Source organism: Orycteropus afer, unplaced genomic scaffold (genome assembly GCF_000298275.1).
Source record: "Orycteropus afer afer isolate SDZICR_OR568_19922 unplaced genomic scaffold, OryAfe1.0 scaffold00371, whole genome shotgun sequence".
Classification (NCBI taxonomy): Eukaryota; Metazoa; Chordata; class Mammalia; order Tubulidentata; family Orycteropodidae; genus Orycteropus; species Orycteropus afer.
Genome location: NW_006921958.1, coordinates 1,928,613 through 1,949,034, shown reverse-complemented (window position 1 = coordinate 1,949,034; position 20,422 = coordinate 1,928,613). Strand labels below are relative to the sequence as shown.

The following is a 20,422-nucleotide window of genomic DNA, read 5'->3' as shown; positions in this document are numbered from 1 at the left end:
ATACACAGAATCACTGTACCAAAAAGAATTGGTAGATGATCATCTGTTTCAGGAGGTGGCATATGATCAAGAACCAGTGGTATTGAAGGAAGAAGTCCAAGCTGCACTGAAGGAATTGGCGAAAAACAAGGCTCCAGGAATTGACAGAGTACCCATTGAGATGTTTCAACAAACGGATACCCCACTGGAGGCACTCACTCAGCTATGCCAAGAGATTTGGAAGACAGCTACGTGGCCAATTGACTGGAAGAGACCCATATTTGTACCCATTCCAAAGGTTACCCCACAGAATGTGAAAATCAAAAAATATCATTGATATCACATGCAAGTAAAATCTTACTGAAGATAATTCAAAAATGGTTACAGCAATATATTGACAGAGAACTTCCAGAAATGCAAGCTGGATTCAGAAGGGGATGTGGAGTGAGGGATATCATTGCTGATGTCAGATGGATCTTGACTGAGAGCAAAGAATACCAAAAAGCTGTTTACTTGTGTTTTATTGACTATGCAAAGGCATTCAATTGTGTGGATCATGACAAATTATGGATAACATTGAGAAGAATGGGCATTCCAGAACACTTAATTGTGCTCATGAGGAAGGTCATGTTATCAGAAGGGACCATTCCCTGGAGAAGGACATCATGCTTGGTAACGTGGAGGGTCAACAAAAGAGGGGATGGATAGACACAGTGGTTGCAGTGATAGGCTTAGGTATAGTAGGGATAGTGAGGCTGGCACACGACCGGGCAGTGTTTCATTCTGTTGTACATAAGGTCACTATAAGTTGGAGACGACTCAAGGGCACGTAACAACAACAACAACAAGCAAAGCACTCTGAGATAGCGTCTGTGCTTTGTGTTGGCAGTTCGTGAGTAGATGCTTTGGTTGTAAGCATTTCCCAGCTTTGCTGTAGGGACTATGGGAGTCAGCATAGGTCTCCTGACAGGCCTCAGGGGAGAGTGACTCAATCCCCTCCCCTTACCTGCGAGAGGCCTTCCTGTGGTGAGCTCCTCAGCCCCATAAACACTCACAGCTCTCCTTCCCGGCAGCAGGCAGCAGGCCCTGTCCCTTTGTCCTTGCTGCTGGCAAGAGAGGACTCCCTGGCAACCTTTGAACACAACTCAGTGTTCCGTGCCTTTGATCTGTGTAAGGAAAAGGTCTATTTTAAACTGTAAGTCAAGCCAGGTTTTTTAGGTTACATTTCTTACCCAACAAAACATAGGCAGCCTGTGCCCGTGTAGTTTCCAGCGGAAAGAGTGACAGCTGCCCAGTCGGATTTGAGTGCAGTGCAGTCGGGGTGTCCCGGGTGTCTGGGCTCAGAGACCTTTCTTTCAATTGCTGCAAAACTTCACTGAAACAGGAGCATGTGCAGACTGCTCAGAGAGGTCAGACATTAGACTTGGGCTGAATGTAGAAGTGAACGCTTGACACTGATGGCGAGGTTCAACGAGACAGAAAATAACAGATGCTGGCAGGGATGTGGAGAGATTGGGACCCTCATACATTGCTGCTGGGACTGTGAAGTAGTACAGCCACTGTGGAAAAGTGTGGCAATTCCTTAGAAAGTTGGAATTGGAGATACCATTTGACCCAGCAATCCCATTACTAGGTATATATCCTAGAGAGGTGAGAGCTAGAAGAACAGATATATGCACACTCATGTTCATCACAGCACTATTTACAATAGCAAAAAGATAGAAACAACCTATGTGCCCATCAGTGGAATAGTGGATGACCAAACTATGGTACATATATACAATGGAATGCTATGCAGCGCTGAAGAATAATGTAGAGTCTGCAAACACTGCATAACATGGATGAACTTGGAAGACATTATGCTGAGTGAAATAAGTCAATCACAGAAGGACAAATATAGTATTAGTTCATTGTGGAGGGTCAAGGAAAGGTTTATACATGGAGGGAAACTTTCTTTGTTGGTTGCCAGGGGTGGGAGGGGAAGGGAGGAAACACTGCAAAAAAAAAAAAAATGCATTGACCCATGTCACTTTAGTTTTGTGTATTTCACTGTACATAAATTATATTTCAATAAAATGCATTTTAAAAAATGAAGGAAAAAAATGAACGCTTGAGAGTAAAACCCAAAAACTGCCTAGAAATACAGTCAATGGAGTGTATTTCCTTGCAGCTTGTTTTTAAATGCACTGAAAGCCGCAGGGGGGCCAGAGAGGAAAGAATCACCCCCTGAACCTCTTCTGTACCGTCCGAGGCTGGCTGGGTTGCTGGCATTCAGTGGGTACGTGCCTAAGAGCTGTGGTTCCATGTACCCATTCGTGGACGGCATTGGGGCTGAGCCCAGGGAGGGGCCTCTCCTGGTCCAAGCTCAGGCCCTTACAGTGCAGCCACTGGTGTCTGGGAGGGGAGCAGAACGAGAGGGCAGGAGAGAGAGCTGGAAGCATTGTCCTGAGGAAGTGGGTACCTCGAAGGTCCCCTGCCAAGGAGAAAGGCCCATAGGGCTGAGGGCAAAGCCTGGAGTAGCTGGGGCTACTCAATCCCCAAAGAGGTTCTGTGTCCAGGGGACTTGGCAGGGCTACTGTGGGGTGAGTGACTGCGGACCCCTCCAGGGAAGAGGTCCCGAGAGCAGTGAAGGAGGAGCAGAGAGTGATTGGAGTTGGTGTCCTGACTTGATTCATTCACTCCTTACATTTCATTGAGCACCTGCTGTGTCTGGCGGTGGACCTGGGAGCAGAACAGGGAGGGAAGGGAAGACTTCCTGAGGGGTCAGGCTGAGCGGAGACCTGGCAGTGGCTTGACTTCACCAGAGGTCAGCAAACGTGCTTCACCAGCTGACCTTGTACTTGGCTGTAGGAAGCAAGTGAGACACACACACTTGCTCCAGCCCACGCGGCCTTACAGAGTGGTTGGCAGAGAGCTACCAGGAGGCCAGAAGGAGCGTTGCCCCAGGGCCTCCCAGGCACTCCGATAGAGCACCCCCCACCCCAGTGTCCTGACTCCGTGGCCAGCACCAGACCTATCCTGACTTGTAGGCCCTCGTACATACCATACTTCCACCACGCTCTGCATTGAACGTGCTGTTCCTGCTCCCCGGTGCCGTCCTCTCTCTCCACCATATCCTGCAGATCTCTGTCTACCTGCCATCCATGCATCACTTCCCCAGGGAACCCTTAGCAGCTCCATGTCCCTCTTCATGGTATTCGGGGTATGTGATGTCTGCCTCCCCCTAGATAGCTGCCCCAGGAAGTTGGGAATCATTTGTCTTCCTCCCACCGTACGCCAGCTCCACAGCACATGCAGATCTTTGTTGAAAGGAGGAGGAGGGAAGGAGCTAGCCAGATGGAAGGGAGAGGGCGGGGAGGGGGCTTCCTGGAAGAGAGGAAGTGGTAGACTGAGGACAGCCAGAGCATCAGGCTAGAAGAAGGGCCAGTGTGGCCAGGCCGGAGTTCTGGGTAGCAGGAAGGTGCAAACTGTCAGGAGAGTGGCACGGAGTGGTTGGCAAGGTTGGGGGAAACCCACAGAGGACAGGCCAGGCAGGGCCCCAGAAGCCATGAGTGAAGTTTAAACTTGAGAACCATGGCATTTGAAGGTCCTAAGTAGGGAGCTTTGGTGGTGTAGTGCCTAAAGCGTTTGACTGCCAACCGGAAGGATGGCAGTTCAAACCCATCAGCCACTCCTCAGAGAGAAGATGGGCAGTCTGCTTTCATAGAGATACTGCCTTGGAAACCCAAGGAAGGGTCGCTGTGAGTCAAATCGACTCAACAGCAGTGAGTTTGTTTGTTTCGGTTTAAGTAGTAAACTTAAAAGTTGTAAAAAGTAAAAATGTCACTTTGCTGTCTGTGGTGCTCTTGATTCAAGTTGTGGTCTTTCCAGTTTCTTCATGTGTGTGGGAAGGCTGGAGTGTAGAAGCCAGAAGAAGAACTGATGCCTTTGAGCTGTGGTGTTGCTGAGGGACACTGAATGTACCTGAGGCCAGAAGAGCCGACATCAGTCTCAGAGGAAGCAGAACCCACAAGCTCCCTGGGAGCGGGGATGGCAAGCTTCGGCCCTGATTTCGGACACGTCGTCAGGAGAGGCCAGTGGCTAGAAAAGGGCGCCCTGGTCGGTGAAGGGGAGGGTCCGTGAGGACGAGGGGCACCCTCCGTGGGCGGACGGCACAGTGCCCCGACAGTGGGCTCAGACACCCAGCAGCCATGAGATGGCACAGGACCTGACCAGTTTAGTTCTGTTGATTACACGGGAGGTCTGTGGAGAGTCAAAGCTTGCTTGACAACAACTAACAGCAGCAAATAGGGAAGAAACAGCTTTGTGTTGTAGACTTTTTCTGGCGGAAGTAGCAGCGTGGGCTGGGTGGGTCTTAGCTGGAACAGACCAGTCAGGAGACCAGTGGGTGAGAGAGGGAGGGGCCCAAAGGCAGCCTGGAGAGAGATGGAGAAGGTGGAAATAGAGGCAGCCTGACCCAAGGACCGCCGGCTGTGGACACCCTTGTAAGGCAGTAGGTGCTGGTTAGATTTCTGTCCAGCCCACCGCTCGCCATGCTCTGCATGACCGAGTGGAAGGGCCACAGCCCCTGGAGCAGGTCTGGGGTCAAGTCCCTGCAGGAACACTTGTCGACTGGGTTAGCTTACGATGCCCCCCGACCCTTTGGGTTCTGCCTCTCTCACCTGTTCAGCCTCATGGAAGAGGTTGCTGAGGTGGGCAGTGGCTGGCTCGGTGTGAGGCTGGACGTGTCATTGCTCACAAACACTTCCTCGTGGCATCTGGGGCCAGAGAGGAACAAAAGCAGAGCTTCCCCTCGGCTGCTAGAACCCTGCCCAAATGGCCCCTGTGAAGCAGAGCCACGTCTCACACTGTTACGGTGACCAAGTTACAGTCCCAGGAAAGTAAGCCTTGTAGCATGAGTGCTTCAGAACCACTGGTTCCAAATTATAAAACAGGCCTCCGAGCTGACTTCTCTCCCAGAATCACCAGTGTGGCCAGGAGGACCTAAGGGGACTTCACCGTACTGGCCAGTTCCCGTTGGGGAGCTGTCAAGCACAGCATGGATCTGCTGAACATTCAAATTCATACCTGTCCCACAGCTAGTTTTGAAACGAGACTTTTTTTTTAAAAAATCTTTTCTTAAACAAAACCACACGCCCTGCCATCAAGTTGATTCCAACTCATAGCGACCCTACAGGCAAGAGTAGAACTGCCCCATAGGGTTTCCAAGGGTGTAACCTTCACGGAAGCAGACTGCCACAGCTTTCTCCCGTGGAGCAGCTGACTTTTTGATTAGCAGGTGAGTGCTTTAACCACTGCATCCCCAAGGCTCCTTTCCGTTCTTACACAGTTGTGGTGGTGGTCACGGAGCAAAGTGTGGCTTTGCAAGCTGTCTTGTGCTGCAGCCGTAACGCTGGGACAGAGCCCCAGGTCAGCTGTGCGTGGCTTCCCTGGCCGCTTGCAGACCTGGCCGTTGGTGGCTGGCCGTGTTGGAGAGCGGTCAGTGTCACTGTGTCCTGCAGCCTACCTGGAGCACTTTGGCCGCATGTGCTCAGTGCGTCCTCCATCCGTACCGAGCGGAGACAATGGGTTCCATACGTGGCTTTTGCCTTTCCCAACCTGACAGTCTGCTCCAGTGAAGATGATAGCCCAGGAAGGCCTCTGGGGCAGTTCTCCTCTGTCATGTGGCGTCACCGTGCATTGAAAATCCGCTCAATGACACCCAACCACAGCCTAAGGGAATGGGAGTACTCATAGTAACTGCAGGGATCAGTGGCAGGCGGAGGGACCAGCCCTGCCCTCCTGACCTCATGGCCGCTTTTTCCCCGCCTGTATGGAGCTGGTCCTCCCTGGCAGTGGTGAAAGCATGTCCCCACTCACGTGAGTGGCGTGGCTGTGCCAGGAGCCTCACCCGGGTCACACTTGCTGAGTGCTTATGCCATCAGTGATCAGTGTCCTCGGGAGGCGCCTTGGAACCTGACCACTTTGGTGAGCGTGGGGGACGCCCTGAGGAAGGGACCTGTGGAAGGTGGGCAGGACAGACCGGCCTGAGCGGATCCTCTGCTCTGTTGCTTCCGTTTATCTGGCCTGGCGGAGCTGGTGTTAGTTGAATGTCTCCACAGGCATGCGCTTATTTACCCATCTGTCCTGGGGTATCTTTTGAGTCAGATTGCCTGGATGCACATCACAGCTGTGCTCTGTTCTTGGCCTGTGCCTACAAGGCAGCAGCAGTCCTTGAGGAGTCTCTGACTTACACAGCGTCTCTTTTTAAAGAAGAGTTATTGGTTGTTACTGTTAATTTGCTCGAAACAGTATGTTCGAATTACAGCAATATTGAAAGATACAGGAAAGGTAGAGGAAAAAAAAAAAATAGCCATACCACCCCGTGATGACAACGGATGATATTTTGGGAGAATTTTTTAGGATTTTTTTCCTCCCTGTCTATGGGGCATTTTTGGTTTTTGTTTTGTACAGTTGTGACTATACTGTTTCTGAAGATCACACACTGGCTTTTCTACTTACATTTCCATTTGGTAAATTGGCAAACATTGATGGCTATGTAGTAGTCCGCTGAGTGGGTGGAGCCTTGCCCTTGACAGTGGGCAGTTACCAATATTGTAGAATCATAAATCAGTGTAAAGCTCATCTGTCCCCATTAATTTCTACAGTAGACTCCCAGAAGTCAAATGATGCAGAGAAGGACCCTTGATCCATGTTGCAAGTTACCTTCCAAAAGCACAGAAGCATAAGGGCAGTTCATAGGCTTGTGCGTGAGGTTCTGTCTTGCCTTTCCCACTATTATTACCAGTCTTTAACACGTGATTGCTGCTGATCTTTCAGGCTGGCGGTTCAAACCCACCAGCCACTCCTCGGAAAGAAGGTTGGACAGTCTACTTCAGAAGAGATACCACCTCGAAAACCCAAGGAGGGCTTGCTGTGAGTCAGATAGGACTCAACAGCAGTGAGTTTGGGTTTTTCGGGGCTTTTTTTTTTTTTGGCTGATCTGTTCATTGGCAGCTAAGTGTCTCTCAGGGTCCTTGCTGTTCTCACAGGTGCAAGGGCATTCTCCTCCCTTGCACCAACCAGCTGTCAATTTTTGTGAACGCTTCTCTGTGTTTACGCTGAGGCCTTTTCTAATCATTATAGTGAAGTTCCTTGAACTTGTTCTTTGTATTTATAGCATTTCTGTTTTCTTTTGCTTGTTTTTTGCAGGAAACCTAGAAAAATGTGTTACTTTCTATGTGCTCAGCCTCCCTTAAGGGTTTTATAGTTTTGGTTTTCTTGAGATGGATAAGGCCCTTCTGTCCCGTGTTCTTAAGTGTCCTTCTCAGGCACAGGAATTCATACTCACCACTCCTTCTAAAAGCTGTTGGAATTGGAGCATGTGATTTTGATTTGTTTATTTAACTTTTTAAGGATTTTATTGTGGTGTGAGATGAAGACTTAGGGTGGTACAGACGTTTACGTGCTTGGCTGCCAACCACCAAGTGGACTGGGCAAGTCTACCCCAGAGACGCCTCCCAAGAAAAGCCTGGCGTCCACTTCTGAACGTTCAGCCGTTGGAAACCCTGTGGGGCACAGTTCTAAACTGACACACTTGGGTCACCACGAGTTGGAATCAACTTGGCAACTTCGGAAAAAAAAATAGATTGTTTTGGTGTAGGATAAGGCCCACATACTCCTCTCTAGTTAATTGATTGTTTGTGCCAGCATAGTCAGCCAGTTATCTGATAACTAGTTCTTCCCCTGCCCTTGATTTGAGATTCTTTTTTACATACCGTCACGTTCATATAAAGCCAATGTCATCTGTTCATTGTGCCTGTGTCCGTCATCAACGTGGTTTGTACTTAGTGGGACTCACCTTTCTCATCAGAAATGCCCTAGTTCCTCTTGCTTTTTATTTTTGTGGGTGAACTTTAGAATTGTTTTGCCAAGTGCCCAGAAAACAGATGTATCCACTGGGATTTTTGCTGCAGTTGTTTTCAACCGTTAATCAATGTGGAGGGAAATTAACATGAGCGTGTTTACAGTAGTCATGCTGCCGACTTAGAAGCGTGCCTCGTCTTTCTTTCCTCAAGCGTCTGTCCTGCATTCTGTCTGCCTGCCTCTGTTTTAGAAGACGTCTCCGGCTGATGTTCTGCTCACAGTCGTGGACTGCCTTCAAGAGCTGCTTTATATACATCACATTTCGCAAGAACGTGGAAAATCACACATCAAGTTGAGAACCTTTGATCCAAGATCATTAAGAAAAATACATCAAAGTGTCCCCGTTTTCTCTGACATTTTGTCTGTGTGTTCTAACGACAGCGTCCCTTCTTTCCCCGATTTCCATATTCCTTCTCATCAGCACCATCTCAGGGCAGACATCTTTCCACATTTCATGTTAAATATTAAATTAGTTGAGGGCAGATCTCTGTTATTTTAAAAAATGTATGTGTTCTAAGGACATGCCTGTGGAATCCTCACAAGGCCCCTGACTGCCTTGCTTCTGCCACCATTCACCGACTGGGTTCATCGGCCGACTTGCCGTGCGCGGTGTGGTCGCTGGGCGTGGGACCACCCTTTTCAAGAAAGCAGAGGGTCAGCAGTGAAGGCCCTGCAGTGAGTGGCAGAGCCGGAGTCCTGTTGTCGTTGCACAGCACGTTCTCCTCTTGTCGGTCATCTCCGCTGTCCAAAGTCAGGCCGGTGGGTGTGCCACTGTGTCCTCAGGTGGACAGCGGCCCTCCTGGCGCCCACACCTCGCTGTGCATAAAGAGTTTTATGGGTCAGGTGTATTCCAGCAGCCCTTCTTGTGCTTGGGGGAAGGTGTGGGGGGAGCGTGGCCTGTCCTATTTATTTATTTATAATGGTATCATGCACAGGGAGCCCTGGTGGCACAACTGTTAAGCATGCAGCCACTTAAAAAGATCAGCGGTTCATACCCACCCAGGAGCTCCCAGGAGGTTAGAGCCCAGGGGACCCTGCGGGATCGATGAGTCGGAATTGTTGCGAAGACACCTGAGGACAGGTGACACGTTCTTGTAGTGAGGGAGGACTTCATGGGGCAAGTATGTGCATACGCACCCTGAAGGCCCCAGGGTTCGGTCGTGATGTGTACGGAGTGTGCGACCACAGGGCTCAGGCGTTTCTGCTGCCATTCATTCCGTTTCCTCATTAACGGGCTCTGGGTTCTGCTCCGCACATGGGGCAGACGGGCGTGTGGGAATTTTGAGCAGAGAGACTTGCTTTCTCGTTTGTGTGGAAAAGGCCGGGGTTTCCACTGGTTTTCCTATGGAACTAGCACTAACCTTTTTGGGAATCGTGTTTTTTGTGAAAAACAAACCGCCACCTCAATAAGATACGCCATTTAGAAATGATGCCTTTCTCCTCAGAACAGCTTTTTACCTTAAACTTTTCTGAGGATAGCCGTATAGGAATAAGTGAAATGGATTTTTTAGCTTTAAAATTTAAAGTTTAAACAAAATATCTAAAACTTAAAATTATCAAATTTGTTGACATCTTTAGGGTCAAAAAAACGAAATGCTACTTTTCCTTTTATGCTTTTTAAATTCCCAAGCCAGGTGGTGTGATGTAATTTGTAACATTCTCCAACTATTGACTATAAAGAAACTGCCATTCTCCGTGTAATTTCGTTAAATCTTAATCTGCTGAAGAAAAAAATTAGAGGTTTGAGAAAAATCAGTACTAGGGGATTATAAACTCCTCACTTGGTCGCAGGGGAATTTGAACAAGAGACTAAACTAATGGATTGAGATTGTGATGTTTGAGTAGCCGTTTAGGATGGAAAGCTGGGTGCTAAAGTGCTAAATAGGGTGCTTGCGTGAAGGTAATTAGAAACGGGAACTAGGAGGTGGTCAGGTGGGTATAAGAAACCCTTGAATTTGAGGTACCAGGTCGGGGAAGGCTCAAGTCTCAAGTTCACGCGCACGTTCACACACACACTATTTTTTTTCCGGGGGAGGGGGGCGGGGCGGGGCGGGGCGCGGCTGCTGTCTCTCAGAATCCTGTTTCCAGCCCTGTCCCCTGAGGGTTCCGGGTCTTGCCTAAAAGTTCCCGAGACCCGCGCCTGCAGCACCGAGCCAGGACCCGAGCCAGCGCTCGCTGACAGCCGCGCAGAGCGCCCTCTCCCTTCAGTCCCCAGTGTCATTGGAAGTTGCGGCTGCCGGCCAATCGGCGCGGCCCGTGCCGCTGACATCACTCCCGGCCAGTTCCCTCCAGCTGCAGAGAGCTCCAGTTTGCCTTTTTTTTTTAAACTAAAATGGAGGCTGGTTTCTTGCCTTAAGGAGTACACTGCCCTGCCTGCTCGAGTCTAGATGTTGACATGTAACAGGGCTGGCAGCAGGATGGTGGTGGACGCGGCCAACTCCAACGGGCCCTTCCAGCCCGTGGCCCTGCTACACATCCGAGGTAAGTTCTCGTGGCCCTGGCATCGGCGCCTCCCCGGCCGGTTAATAAATGGCTATTGTGCTGCCGAGAAGAAAAGCAGGAAGTCCTGGCTTGCAGGGCTCGCTCCGTTTTGCTGCAGACCCGGGCGGTGCGGTCGGCTGTGCCGCTGCAGGCTGGCGTTTTACAAACTCTGGCCGAATTTGAGAGGGGAGCGTGGCCTTGCAGGCATCGTTTGAAGCTGGTTTTTCTGCTTTCGGCTCGCTCCCATCCCCCTTTCGGAGCTGCGCTGATGTCAGAGGATGTGAGGTCACTGCCCGGGGAAGGCATTGGGTGCGGTGCGGAGGGGCGGGCGTACGGTTTCTGCTTCATGTGTGTTGCTGAGGACCACACAGGTCCCCCCACAGAGTCCAGCATTCCAGGGAATATTCCGAGTCCAGGAGCAAAGAGCTCCCTTGCAAAGGGCTGCTTGCCTTCTGACCGCGGAGCCCAGCAGCGAGGCGGGCTCATGCTTGGAGGGATGGGGCCCACTGTGGGTCCTCTTTCCAGGAGTGTTAGCGTTTCCTCTGAGTGGCAGGGGCTGTTCATGTAGGTGGGCTCCGGTGTTGCCGTTTGAATTTAAAATGGCAACAAGTTTTCCCTGTCTGCACAGATCACTTTCAGAGAACATCAGTTTGTAGTTTACTCATTTTGTGTTCAAAATTTAGCCTAAAATGCAATTCCTGTAGATATATTAATGTTGCTGTGTTGTTATGTGCCGTCGAGTCGGCCCCGACTCATAGCGACCCCTCCTTGGGTTTCCGAGGCAGTATCACTACGGAAGTAGGATTGCCCAGCCTTCCTTCCGAAGATATGTTAATAGATATATTAATTAATGGGCATATAGCTGTCAAGATAGTGGTAGACTTGTGTCCAGTTGGTATTTTAAATACTTGTGGTTTGAGTGTTTTGTTCATACTTGGGGAAAGCTTCAAACCACTGAAATGTGTGCCCTCACGGCTGTGCCCTAACAAAGCTGCCCTCTCACTGTCCCACTCTCCTTCAAGGCCCTGTGTGAAGGAGGGGGTGGGGAAATGGTTTCTGGTTGACTGATAGCTGCATGACTGAAAATGCCGGACAGGCGTCTTCAGACCCTGGAGGGTACCCCGGGAGATGCCGCACACAAAGGTCCAGTGGGCCGCACACAAAGGTCCAGTGGGCCGAAACAGAGCGGGGCCTGTGGCCCGCAAGCCCTCTTGCCTGAAGCCAGTGAAGGTGAACACCCTGCAGGCAAGGCAGGCTTGTAGGGCGCCCAGGAAAGAGCAGGTGTGGGATCCAAGGGGGAGGAGACAATATCATTGCATTTGGGTTTCAGTCAGTCCCTGCACGCTGACTAATAAGCTGGCAGTAAGAGATTTTTTTTCCCCGTTAAGGCGTGTATTTTTATTCCTCTAAGGTGTGTTCGTATATGCAACATTGATTTTTTTTGGTGGGGGGGAGAGCTGGTGAGTTTTCTGATTTTATTAGATTGTTAATGTACTAGGCATTTTTTAAACTGTGGAATTTGTTCTGAAATAGAATCCTTTGATTTTACGTCCCACACCACGTTGCTGTTCCGTTTCGTTTTGTTTCTTCTGAGCCTGACACCTTATGTTGGTCGGGCTGGATTTTTGCTGTGGTTGGGCAGTCGGTTGTTTCACTCTGTGATTGTGGAGGGAAAAGCTGTGAGTGTATTAACCTGAAAAACCAAAAAAAAAATCCAAACTCACTGCCATCGATTCTGCATCGTTAGCGACCCGCTTTGGGTTTCCGAAGCAGTGAATCTTTACGCAAATAGGTTGCCCGGTCTTCCTTCCGCGGAGTGGCTAGTGGATTTGGACCACTCCCTTCTGGTTAGCATTTAAATGCCTTAGGCATTATACCACCAGAGCCCCTTATTAACTAACCTGAAAGAGACTTGAAATTTCAAAAATGGGTCACCATCCAGGGCCTCTGACTCTTTCCATTTCAAGCCAGGAAGTAACCTCTGACTACAGAGTTTTGAGAGAGCTTCGTCCCAAGGCTTTTCAGAGCAAGCCTGTTGTGAGGTTTAGCAAACTTTTGTTTAGCATCTTGGTTGGCGTGACGGTCAGAAGTTAGTAGCCACCAGTGGATGTGATGCTCACTGTGGCAGTAGGGAGTGCTGGTGGTGCAGTACCTAAGGCATCTGAGTGCTAACCAGAAGGTTGGCGGTTCAAACCCACCAGCCACTCCACAGAAGGAATGTGGAGCAGTCTGCTTCCATAAAGATTTACTCTAGGAGGCCTGGTGGCCTAGTGCCTTAGGCACCTGACTGCTAACCAGAGGCTGGTGATTCAAGCCCACCGAAGAAGGAAGATGGGGCAGTCTGCTTCTGTAAAGGTTTACCACCTCGGAAAACCCAACGAGGGGTCACTATGAGTCAAAATCGACTCGGTAGCAGGGAGTTTTGCGGTGGTGGTTTTAGTGTCCAGTGCTGAGGGGAGCACTAGCAATGGCTTAGGTACCGGCCTTGCCCCAAGGACTTCACGGTCTGGTGGGGAGACCCAGCCTGGAAGCCTGGAGCCAGAGGGATGCGGGAGAGCGGGAACTGACCTGCTGACCCTGGGGGGGGCAGCATGGGGTTGCAGGTCCTGCTCCGCAGTCTGGGTGACGGCATCACCTCAGGACCGGCCCGGGGAGGAGGGGTCGTGCACACACAGGCTCAATAACCTGCTGGAAGTGGGGGAGCCGGAATCCAAGCACAGACTTTGGTTTTGTTTAGGATCTTTTGTGTGTGTGTATACACACACACACACACACACATATATATATGTATGTATGTATATACACATACACACACACACACAACTCATTTAAAACAGAAGCGCTGGCTGTTTGTGGAAGGGCATCCCACCACATGGTAACAGTTTGTCACAGCGTCCTGTCACCATCCATCTGTGTGTGTCGGTGGCCTCTTTAAAGCAGCTCTGCTCTCAGGACCCACTCACTGATTCATTTCATAGATATGTGTTGAGTCCATACCACAAGCCAGGCAGGGTCCCAACTTGGGATGTAAGTAGAGCGACCAGGCCTTTCCAGATTTGCAGCCCACCGGGGCCAAGGGGGGCGCCCAAGTGAACAGACGCAGGCAGACCTGGAGATGCCACGAGTTTGGTTCCAGACCACCGCAGGAAAGCAGGTATCGCAGTAAAGCTGGTCACGCGATTTCAGGTTTCCCAGTGCATGTGAAAGTTACGTTTACACTCTCCTGTCATGACGTGCACGGCAGCATCATGAAAAAGTTTGAAGTGTTTGTGAGAATTACCAAAACCTGACACAGATACGAGACGAGCACGTGCTGTTGGAAAAATGGCACCGATGAGCTTGCCCGGCTGGCCACGGACCTGCCGTTTGTGAGCACGCGATAAAACGAGCTGTGCCTGTAGGCCAGCGATGGCCAGGCTGCTGGGCACTCCCAGGCAGGAGAGTTCCTCTCTGTTAAGTGGTTAGTCTGCAGTTTGAGATGACATGGTGGGCAGCGTACCTCAGCAGTTCAAGTTAAGGGTCTGTCTGTCTGCAGCCGGGGTTAGCCTTTCTCTCTGAAAGGAGAGCCTGTCACCTAGAACCTGATGGCTGGAAATTGAATGCCACTGCTTCAGTCCTGTGCTCCCAGTGCTGCCAAGACAGCCATCTGCACAGTGGCATCTTCATGGGGGTGCCATCCAGCGCAGCGGCCCCTGCAATGCGGCCGGTGCCACTGAGGAACCGAATTTGTAATTTTGCTTCATTTTAATTACTTTAAACAGACACACAGCTAATGGCTGCTGTACTGGACACTGCCATTCTAGACCAGGGTTGGCAAACTTTCCCCATGAACAGTCAGATAGTAATTATTTTCGGCTTTGTGGGTGAAAGCAACTATATATAAAACCTAGGTGTGACTGTTCCAATAAAGCTTTATCTACAGAAACAGGCGGCAGACCAGGTTTGGCCTGTGGACCATCATCTGCCAGTTCCTGCTGGACCATTCTGTGACTCATTGATTACCTGTTAAGAATAGTGAAACTTGCTCCAGGTGGAACTTCAGCCCCGGGCCGCCTCCCCACACGCACGGGGCCGCCTCCCCACACGCACGGGGCCTGATCTGCTGTGAGGTGTGAGTGTGGCTGAAAGCCAGGCCTGTTCTTCCTCCAGAATATGCAGATGGCAGAGGGGAAGAGAGCAGTCTTGATGTCTTTCCACCCGACCTCTACCCCAGGCCTCAGGAAAGTCGATGAGCGCCTTTCTTGTTCCGGTCTTTAGTAAACGTCCCCCTCTGATGAGTCTTCCTTTGAAAGACAGGAGTAGCTATAGCCTGTTGGGGGCCAGAGAGCAAATTGCTCTTTTTAAGTAAACCCATTTGTCGTCGCAAGGGGAGGTCTGATTGTGGAGAAGCTTGTTTTCTCACGAGTGCTTTTGTGTCACCAAGTTATTGAAGCCTCGCCTTTCCAGTTGGGTTTACAGAAAGGGGTGCAGGAGGCGAGTGCAGAGCCAAGCACATTGGCTGTCGTTTGTGCCCCCGAATCTAATGACCTTGGGCAGTGTCAGTGTCACGATGATCACAGCTACCCACAATGCAGGTGGACTGCCAAATGTGGAGCCCTCCTGCAAACAGAGTTGGGTACCCGTGTTCTCCTCACTCCCAGAAATTAGGAAGGAGAAATACTGCAGTGATGACCCAAAATAAAAGACACTTCCAAGGACCACAGCAGGCTTCGGACTCTCTCTCTGACCAGTATCTCAAGGCCTTTGCTTCGCAGGCCTGCTGTGTGTCAGGGTGGCTCTCTGTGACGTGCCCTTCAGACACAGACATGGTGACCGTGACCCTGGCTTAAGCTATTTGCTTTGTGTCCCTGGCGTGGGGAAGGTAACCGAAGGAACCACTGGCGGTGGCGTGAGCACATGTGATTAGTCTTCCCTTGAGTGGGCGTGGTCTCTGCTCGCGGCTTTCTCATCGCAGCGCCTGCCTTGCAGCAAAAGCGGCACCCCCAGAACGGTTTCAAGGTGTAGGAGAACTGAGAAAAATCAAGAAGTAGGGTGCTCAGTCAAGAAAGGGGTGTGCACTTTGCGGCTGTTTGGTGAGAACAGATGCAGCAAAACAGGTTCCCATTTGACAGTTAGTTTCTGCACAGAATGGTCTGTGATGCCGGTTGGTCTGCCCCCCACCCCACCCCGGTTACCGCACAGGGTTTGTTTGTTTGTTTCCACAAAAGGAGAACGACCGCAGCAGCCCCACCAGTCTGCCACGGCTGACGTGGCCTGCGCCCCAGCAGTACTTCCTGGGGGCTCGCTATCATTTTTGTTGTTGTTCTGTTTTGTTTTGTTGTTGTTGCTGTGGATGCCTGTTTTTAACTCAGGAAAGGGACCAGAGCAGCTCAGGGACGGAGTGGTTTTGGAGATACCCGTCCCCCGCCCTACTTCTGGTTCCATGTGTCAGGTGTAATCACGAAGGTAGTGTGGGTTTCCATCCCACAGCCCCTGGCAGACTGCAGCATGCTTTCACAAACGCTAATTCACTTGTTCCTCCCAGCCTTCCTGCCTGTGGAGTGAGCAGGACAGAGGTGGGCCGCCTCCTGGAGGCGACTAGCCCATGGGGTCCAGTCCTGGTCCCCCCATCCCCTCTGTGCTACCAGACATTCCAGTGAGACTGGTGGAAGTCCATGGACTGGGCCGGGGCCACGCTGCCTACCCTCTGAGTATCTCTTCTCTGACTTAATCCTTCTGACACTGTGAGGCATTATATCCCTGGTTTTTTTCTAGAAGACAAAGGCGCACCCCTTGCCCAAGGCCACAGAGCTGGTAAGAAATGAAACAAGAGCTCAAGTCACAGCCAGTCTGAGGGTAGAGCCTGTGCACCCCATCTGAGTGTTGGGAGGCAGCTGTCGACACACCCGCAGTTCACCTGCCTTTTGATGGTTGCTGTTTTCTGTAGAGTGTAATGTATTCAAGCATCTGGAGTTCAGAACTCACCTCAGGTTCAGGTGGGAGCTTGTGAAAAGTCTGCATGTGACGTTGGTGTGTGAAAGAAGACCAAACCCACTGCCATCCAATCGATTCCAACTCCTAACAGCCCCCTTTGGGTTTCCGAGGCTGTAAATCCCTACAGAAGCAGAATGCCTCGTCTTCCTCCTGCAGTGCAGCTGGTGGGTTTGAACAGCCAGCCTTCTGGTCAGCAGCCAAATGTCCTACCACTCAGCCACCAGGGCTTGTTGTACGGAGGAAAACTGATGTCGTTGTCCCTGCTGGCCCACTTCTCTTCCGCATGTGCCGGCTAATCATGGCTTCCTGGAGTTTCTTCTGTCCTCCAAAACCCTGAACGTCCTGAAGGCAGTTGAGCTGCAAAAAGGGAGTGAGGGCCACACCTCCGACCTCTAACCTCAGCCGGGGAAGAGTCACCGGCGGCAGCCCCAGCTTATTGCCATGCGGCCAGACACGCTGCCCCCGCCAAAGCTTCCCCCCAGTTCGCCCGCCGCCCCCGCCACGTACTCTGCGCCTGTGCTGTGTTTGCCAGGTCATTGCAGCAGCCACACTGAGCGCACAGATAATACTCACGACCGCGGGGTTCATTAGGGAGGTAACAGCTACACTTCACGTTCAGGAGCACTCAGGATACAATCCTTCCGTCAGGACAGTCTCCCCCTGCCTTGCTCGGGCAAGTGTGACAGAGCTCTTTTAGCTCTGCCGATGGGCACCCCCCACTCCACCGGCAAGCCTCCTGCCCAGAGACGCTCAGCTTCCCTGCTCCATGGCCCGCAAGCCTCTCGAGCTTCTCAGTTCCGCTGCTGCTGCCGACGCTCTGCCAACTCTCTGTCCCTGGCTCTGCCATCTTAGTGCAGGGTTCTCAGGTACAGGGGCACGCTTCACTCCACTTGGGTTCTTCTGTCCTGATGGCGGTGAGATTCCCCCCTTCTCCTTCTCAAACCAAACTCCAAACTCACTGCCGTCAAGTGGATTCCGACTCATAGCAACCCCATTGGGTTTCCGAGACAATAAATCTTGACAGACGTGGATTGCCCCATCTTCCTTCTGCAGAGTGGCTGGTGGGTTTGAACCACCAACCTTCTGGTTAGCGGTCAGATGCCTTAGGCACTGCGTCACCAGAGTTCCTTCTTCTGCCCCTGGGAGGGCTCGTTTGCAGCCTGGCAGCATGACAGAGCTAACCAATCAGCACATTAGGGTGCATGCACTTTATTTCCGTGGTTCCACCCCCACAAGGGTAGCATGTATTCTGTTTACTTCATGAACAAGCTAGCCAGTCCCTTTGATGGGCCACAGCATTTTATATTTGCATAGTTCACCCAGTACTCTGGCGGGAGTCACCAAGACTATGGTTAAAAGAGCCAGGCAGTGTGATTCACTGCATCACACGTGTTCACCAGGGTGTCTCCATGGCATCGAGGGTTCTCCCTGGAGTGTGAGCACAGGGTCAGCGTGGGGTGTTGGGGCTCGGAGAGCCAGCTCTCTGGACGACCATGCAGATAGCAGATCTCAGTGGGTGTCGCTGAGCCCCCATTGCTCCATAATGCCCTTGAAGGAAAAGTTGTTATTTTTGGTCTTGGAAAGCCCAGGATGCAAGTGCATCAGACAGACCACTCCTACAGCAGGTAGCAGTCTGCTTTGGGTTTAGACCTGAGAACTGGCTCAGAAATCAGAACCTGGATCAGATCATCTTAAAAAACAAAGCAAATCCTAGAAAGGACGCTTTTGGGGGGCAGTTGGGGAAAGTTAGGGACAGAATGATCTCTTGCTGGTTTTGTTAGGTGCGGGAGCTCTGGTAGCGTAGTGCCTAAGGCATTTGACTGCTAACCAGAAGGCTGGTGGTTCAAACCCACCAGCCATTCCTCTGGAGGAAGACTGGGCAGTCTACTTCCATAGAGATACACTGCCTTGGAAACCCGAGGTGGGGTCGCTATGACTCGAATCGACTCGACAGCAGTGAGTCTGGTTTTTTCTTAGGTACAGTAAAGATGTACGTCTGTAGGGGACTGTCCTTGTTTTTAGTGGGTACAGACTGCAGTATGTGGTGAAGTAGCATGGCTCTCTGCAGCTTACTTCACGCGATCACCCAGGAATAACCGTGAGCAGACATGCTACGATATGAACAGTTGGTGCTTGAATCTCGGGACGTGGATGCACCAGAGGCATTCACCCATCTTCCAGGTCGATCGCATTTTTCGTGTTGGAGGGGACTATCTTTAAAATGTTCTGGTTTAGAAAGGGTGTGCAAAGGAAACACATAACTTAGCAGTCATTTCCTGAATCGTGAGAAGTGGTCCTTTGTGTTTTGAGTTCTGGCTTTCCCTATCTTTTCAGTTCACTACGTTGTTGACAGATTGGTGGCTGTCAGTGGACTAATGAGGCTGTGGGCTGGGCTGTCTGGGGTTGCATGCCAGTGGGACCCTGCAGCCGGCACCCTGGTTCCTGGTGGCCCTGGGCTCAGTGCTGACTGCCTCAGGGCTGCGGGGTCCCCTGCCACCCAGCGCATCCCCCTGGTTGCTGCTCACAGTGACCTTGGAGAGGGGTTCTCAAGCTGCTCCATCTCACCAAATGGTACTTTCGGCCTGTGTGCCTTGTTTGATGTTATTGACTTTTTTATTGGTCTTTTATTAAAGTGTAACAGCCTTTAAGGCCCCTCTGAGATAAAACCACGGTTCAGTCCCTGAACTTGAGACAGGGTACTTAGTGTTTATGGGCAGGGTTCTGGGGGGCTGACTGGCTCGGGAGCTCCTCACACTCTATGCCTAGAAATGGAGTGTCAAATGGGAGTTAAATGGGAATTTAACACAGCCCACCTCTCTGGGAGTTTGAGAGTGAGTGTGTGGATGGATACACATGACGTACGGAATGGTGTCTGGAGTGACGTCAAACTCTGCGTGACACAGTGGTTGCTGTGCACGATGGCAGCTCGTGTGAGGCTCCAGAGCCCAGCATCTTAGCCGTGGTTTGTTTTATTTTTCCACAACTGTATTGGCCATGGGAGTTCGTCTTGATGCACGTATCTCTGTCTGTCCATCTCCCTAGTCTCTCGGGCCCCACCCCGTAGCTGACTTACCAGGCCTTCTCATCTCTGGCAGTTAGCTTGACATCTCACCACCTGCAGGCAGCTGGGTCCTGGAGCTTGCTCTGTGGACTGCTTGTCACTGGTGTATAAAATTACCTGACGAGCTGAGCCCCAGCCCCTGCTCAGGTGGACTTCCTGATCCCCACACCGTCCCCTTGTGGGTCCCTCTGGTAAGCCTGGCATAGAACAAGGCACCAGCATTTATATACTCCCCGCCCAACTTTTAACTCTTGGAGCAGAGTTTTAACATACAATTCATGAGGATTTTTATTTTTCGAATTAGAGCTGTCATCTGTGATTAGTCCCAAACGGTAGCTTCACGTGCCGTGGCTGCCGGTGGTTGTTAAAAGCAGGTGTTGCTTTCTGATCAGCTATTTGCTGTCCCAAGTTTAACGTCTTAACGTCAAATCTCATTTCATTAAACTCCAAACTCCTCCTTTGTGCTGGGATTTTTTAATTAGTATTTGAACTGAGGGGATCTTAACCATAACATTATATCTTACAAAGTTTTAATATCGTAGTGTTTGTCACAGAATTGAGCCTGTCAGCACTGTTTCTTTAAGGTTTTTATTTTTAGTCTCTCCTTTGTCATTGACGTGTGTGAACTTAATCCTGGTGCTTGGATTTTCGTCTGTTGTTACATTATGTGAGCAATGTGTCAATCACAGTGTTCTTCATTTCTGAAAGTAAGGAAACAGGAGTGCTCACTCCAGGGGAACAAGGCCAGTGTCTCCTCCTCTGCTGGTCCTTCATTCTTGGTGTCTCTGTGGAAGAGGAGCACATGTTGGGGGTCTGTGGACGGCTTCCGCATATCTGCACCTGCAGTGCTCTTACCACGCCTGTCAAGGGGTGGCATGTAATCCCTGTGCTCTCAGAACCCTGATACTAGGAAGGTACCCCAGTGTTTGGGGTCCACAGGGGCCTGTGGACCCCCCAGCTTGCAGAGCTCCATTCATGGGGTCCTCGAGGCCAGAATTGTCTTCAGAAGGGCTTCAAGATGCT

At 50.9% G+C, this 20,422-nt stretch overlaps 1 protein-coding gene across 1 annotated transcript in view; it reads left to right on the top strand.

The window, feature by feature from the left end:
- Positions 1-10,271: 10,271 nt before the first annotated feature.
- PPP2R5C (protein phosphatase 2 regulatory subunit B'gamma) overlaps positions 10,272-20,422 on the top strand; it is a 142,236-nt gene continuing 132,085 nt past the window's right edge. The window contains exon 1 of the mRNA XM_007953119.2: positions 10,272-10,365. Within this exon, the coding sequence (XP_007951310.2) occupies positions 10,272-10,365 (94 nt within the window). The remainder of the gene's footprint in view (positions 10,366-20,422) is intronic.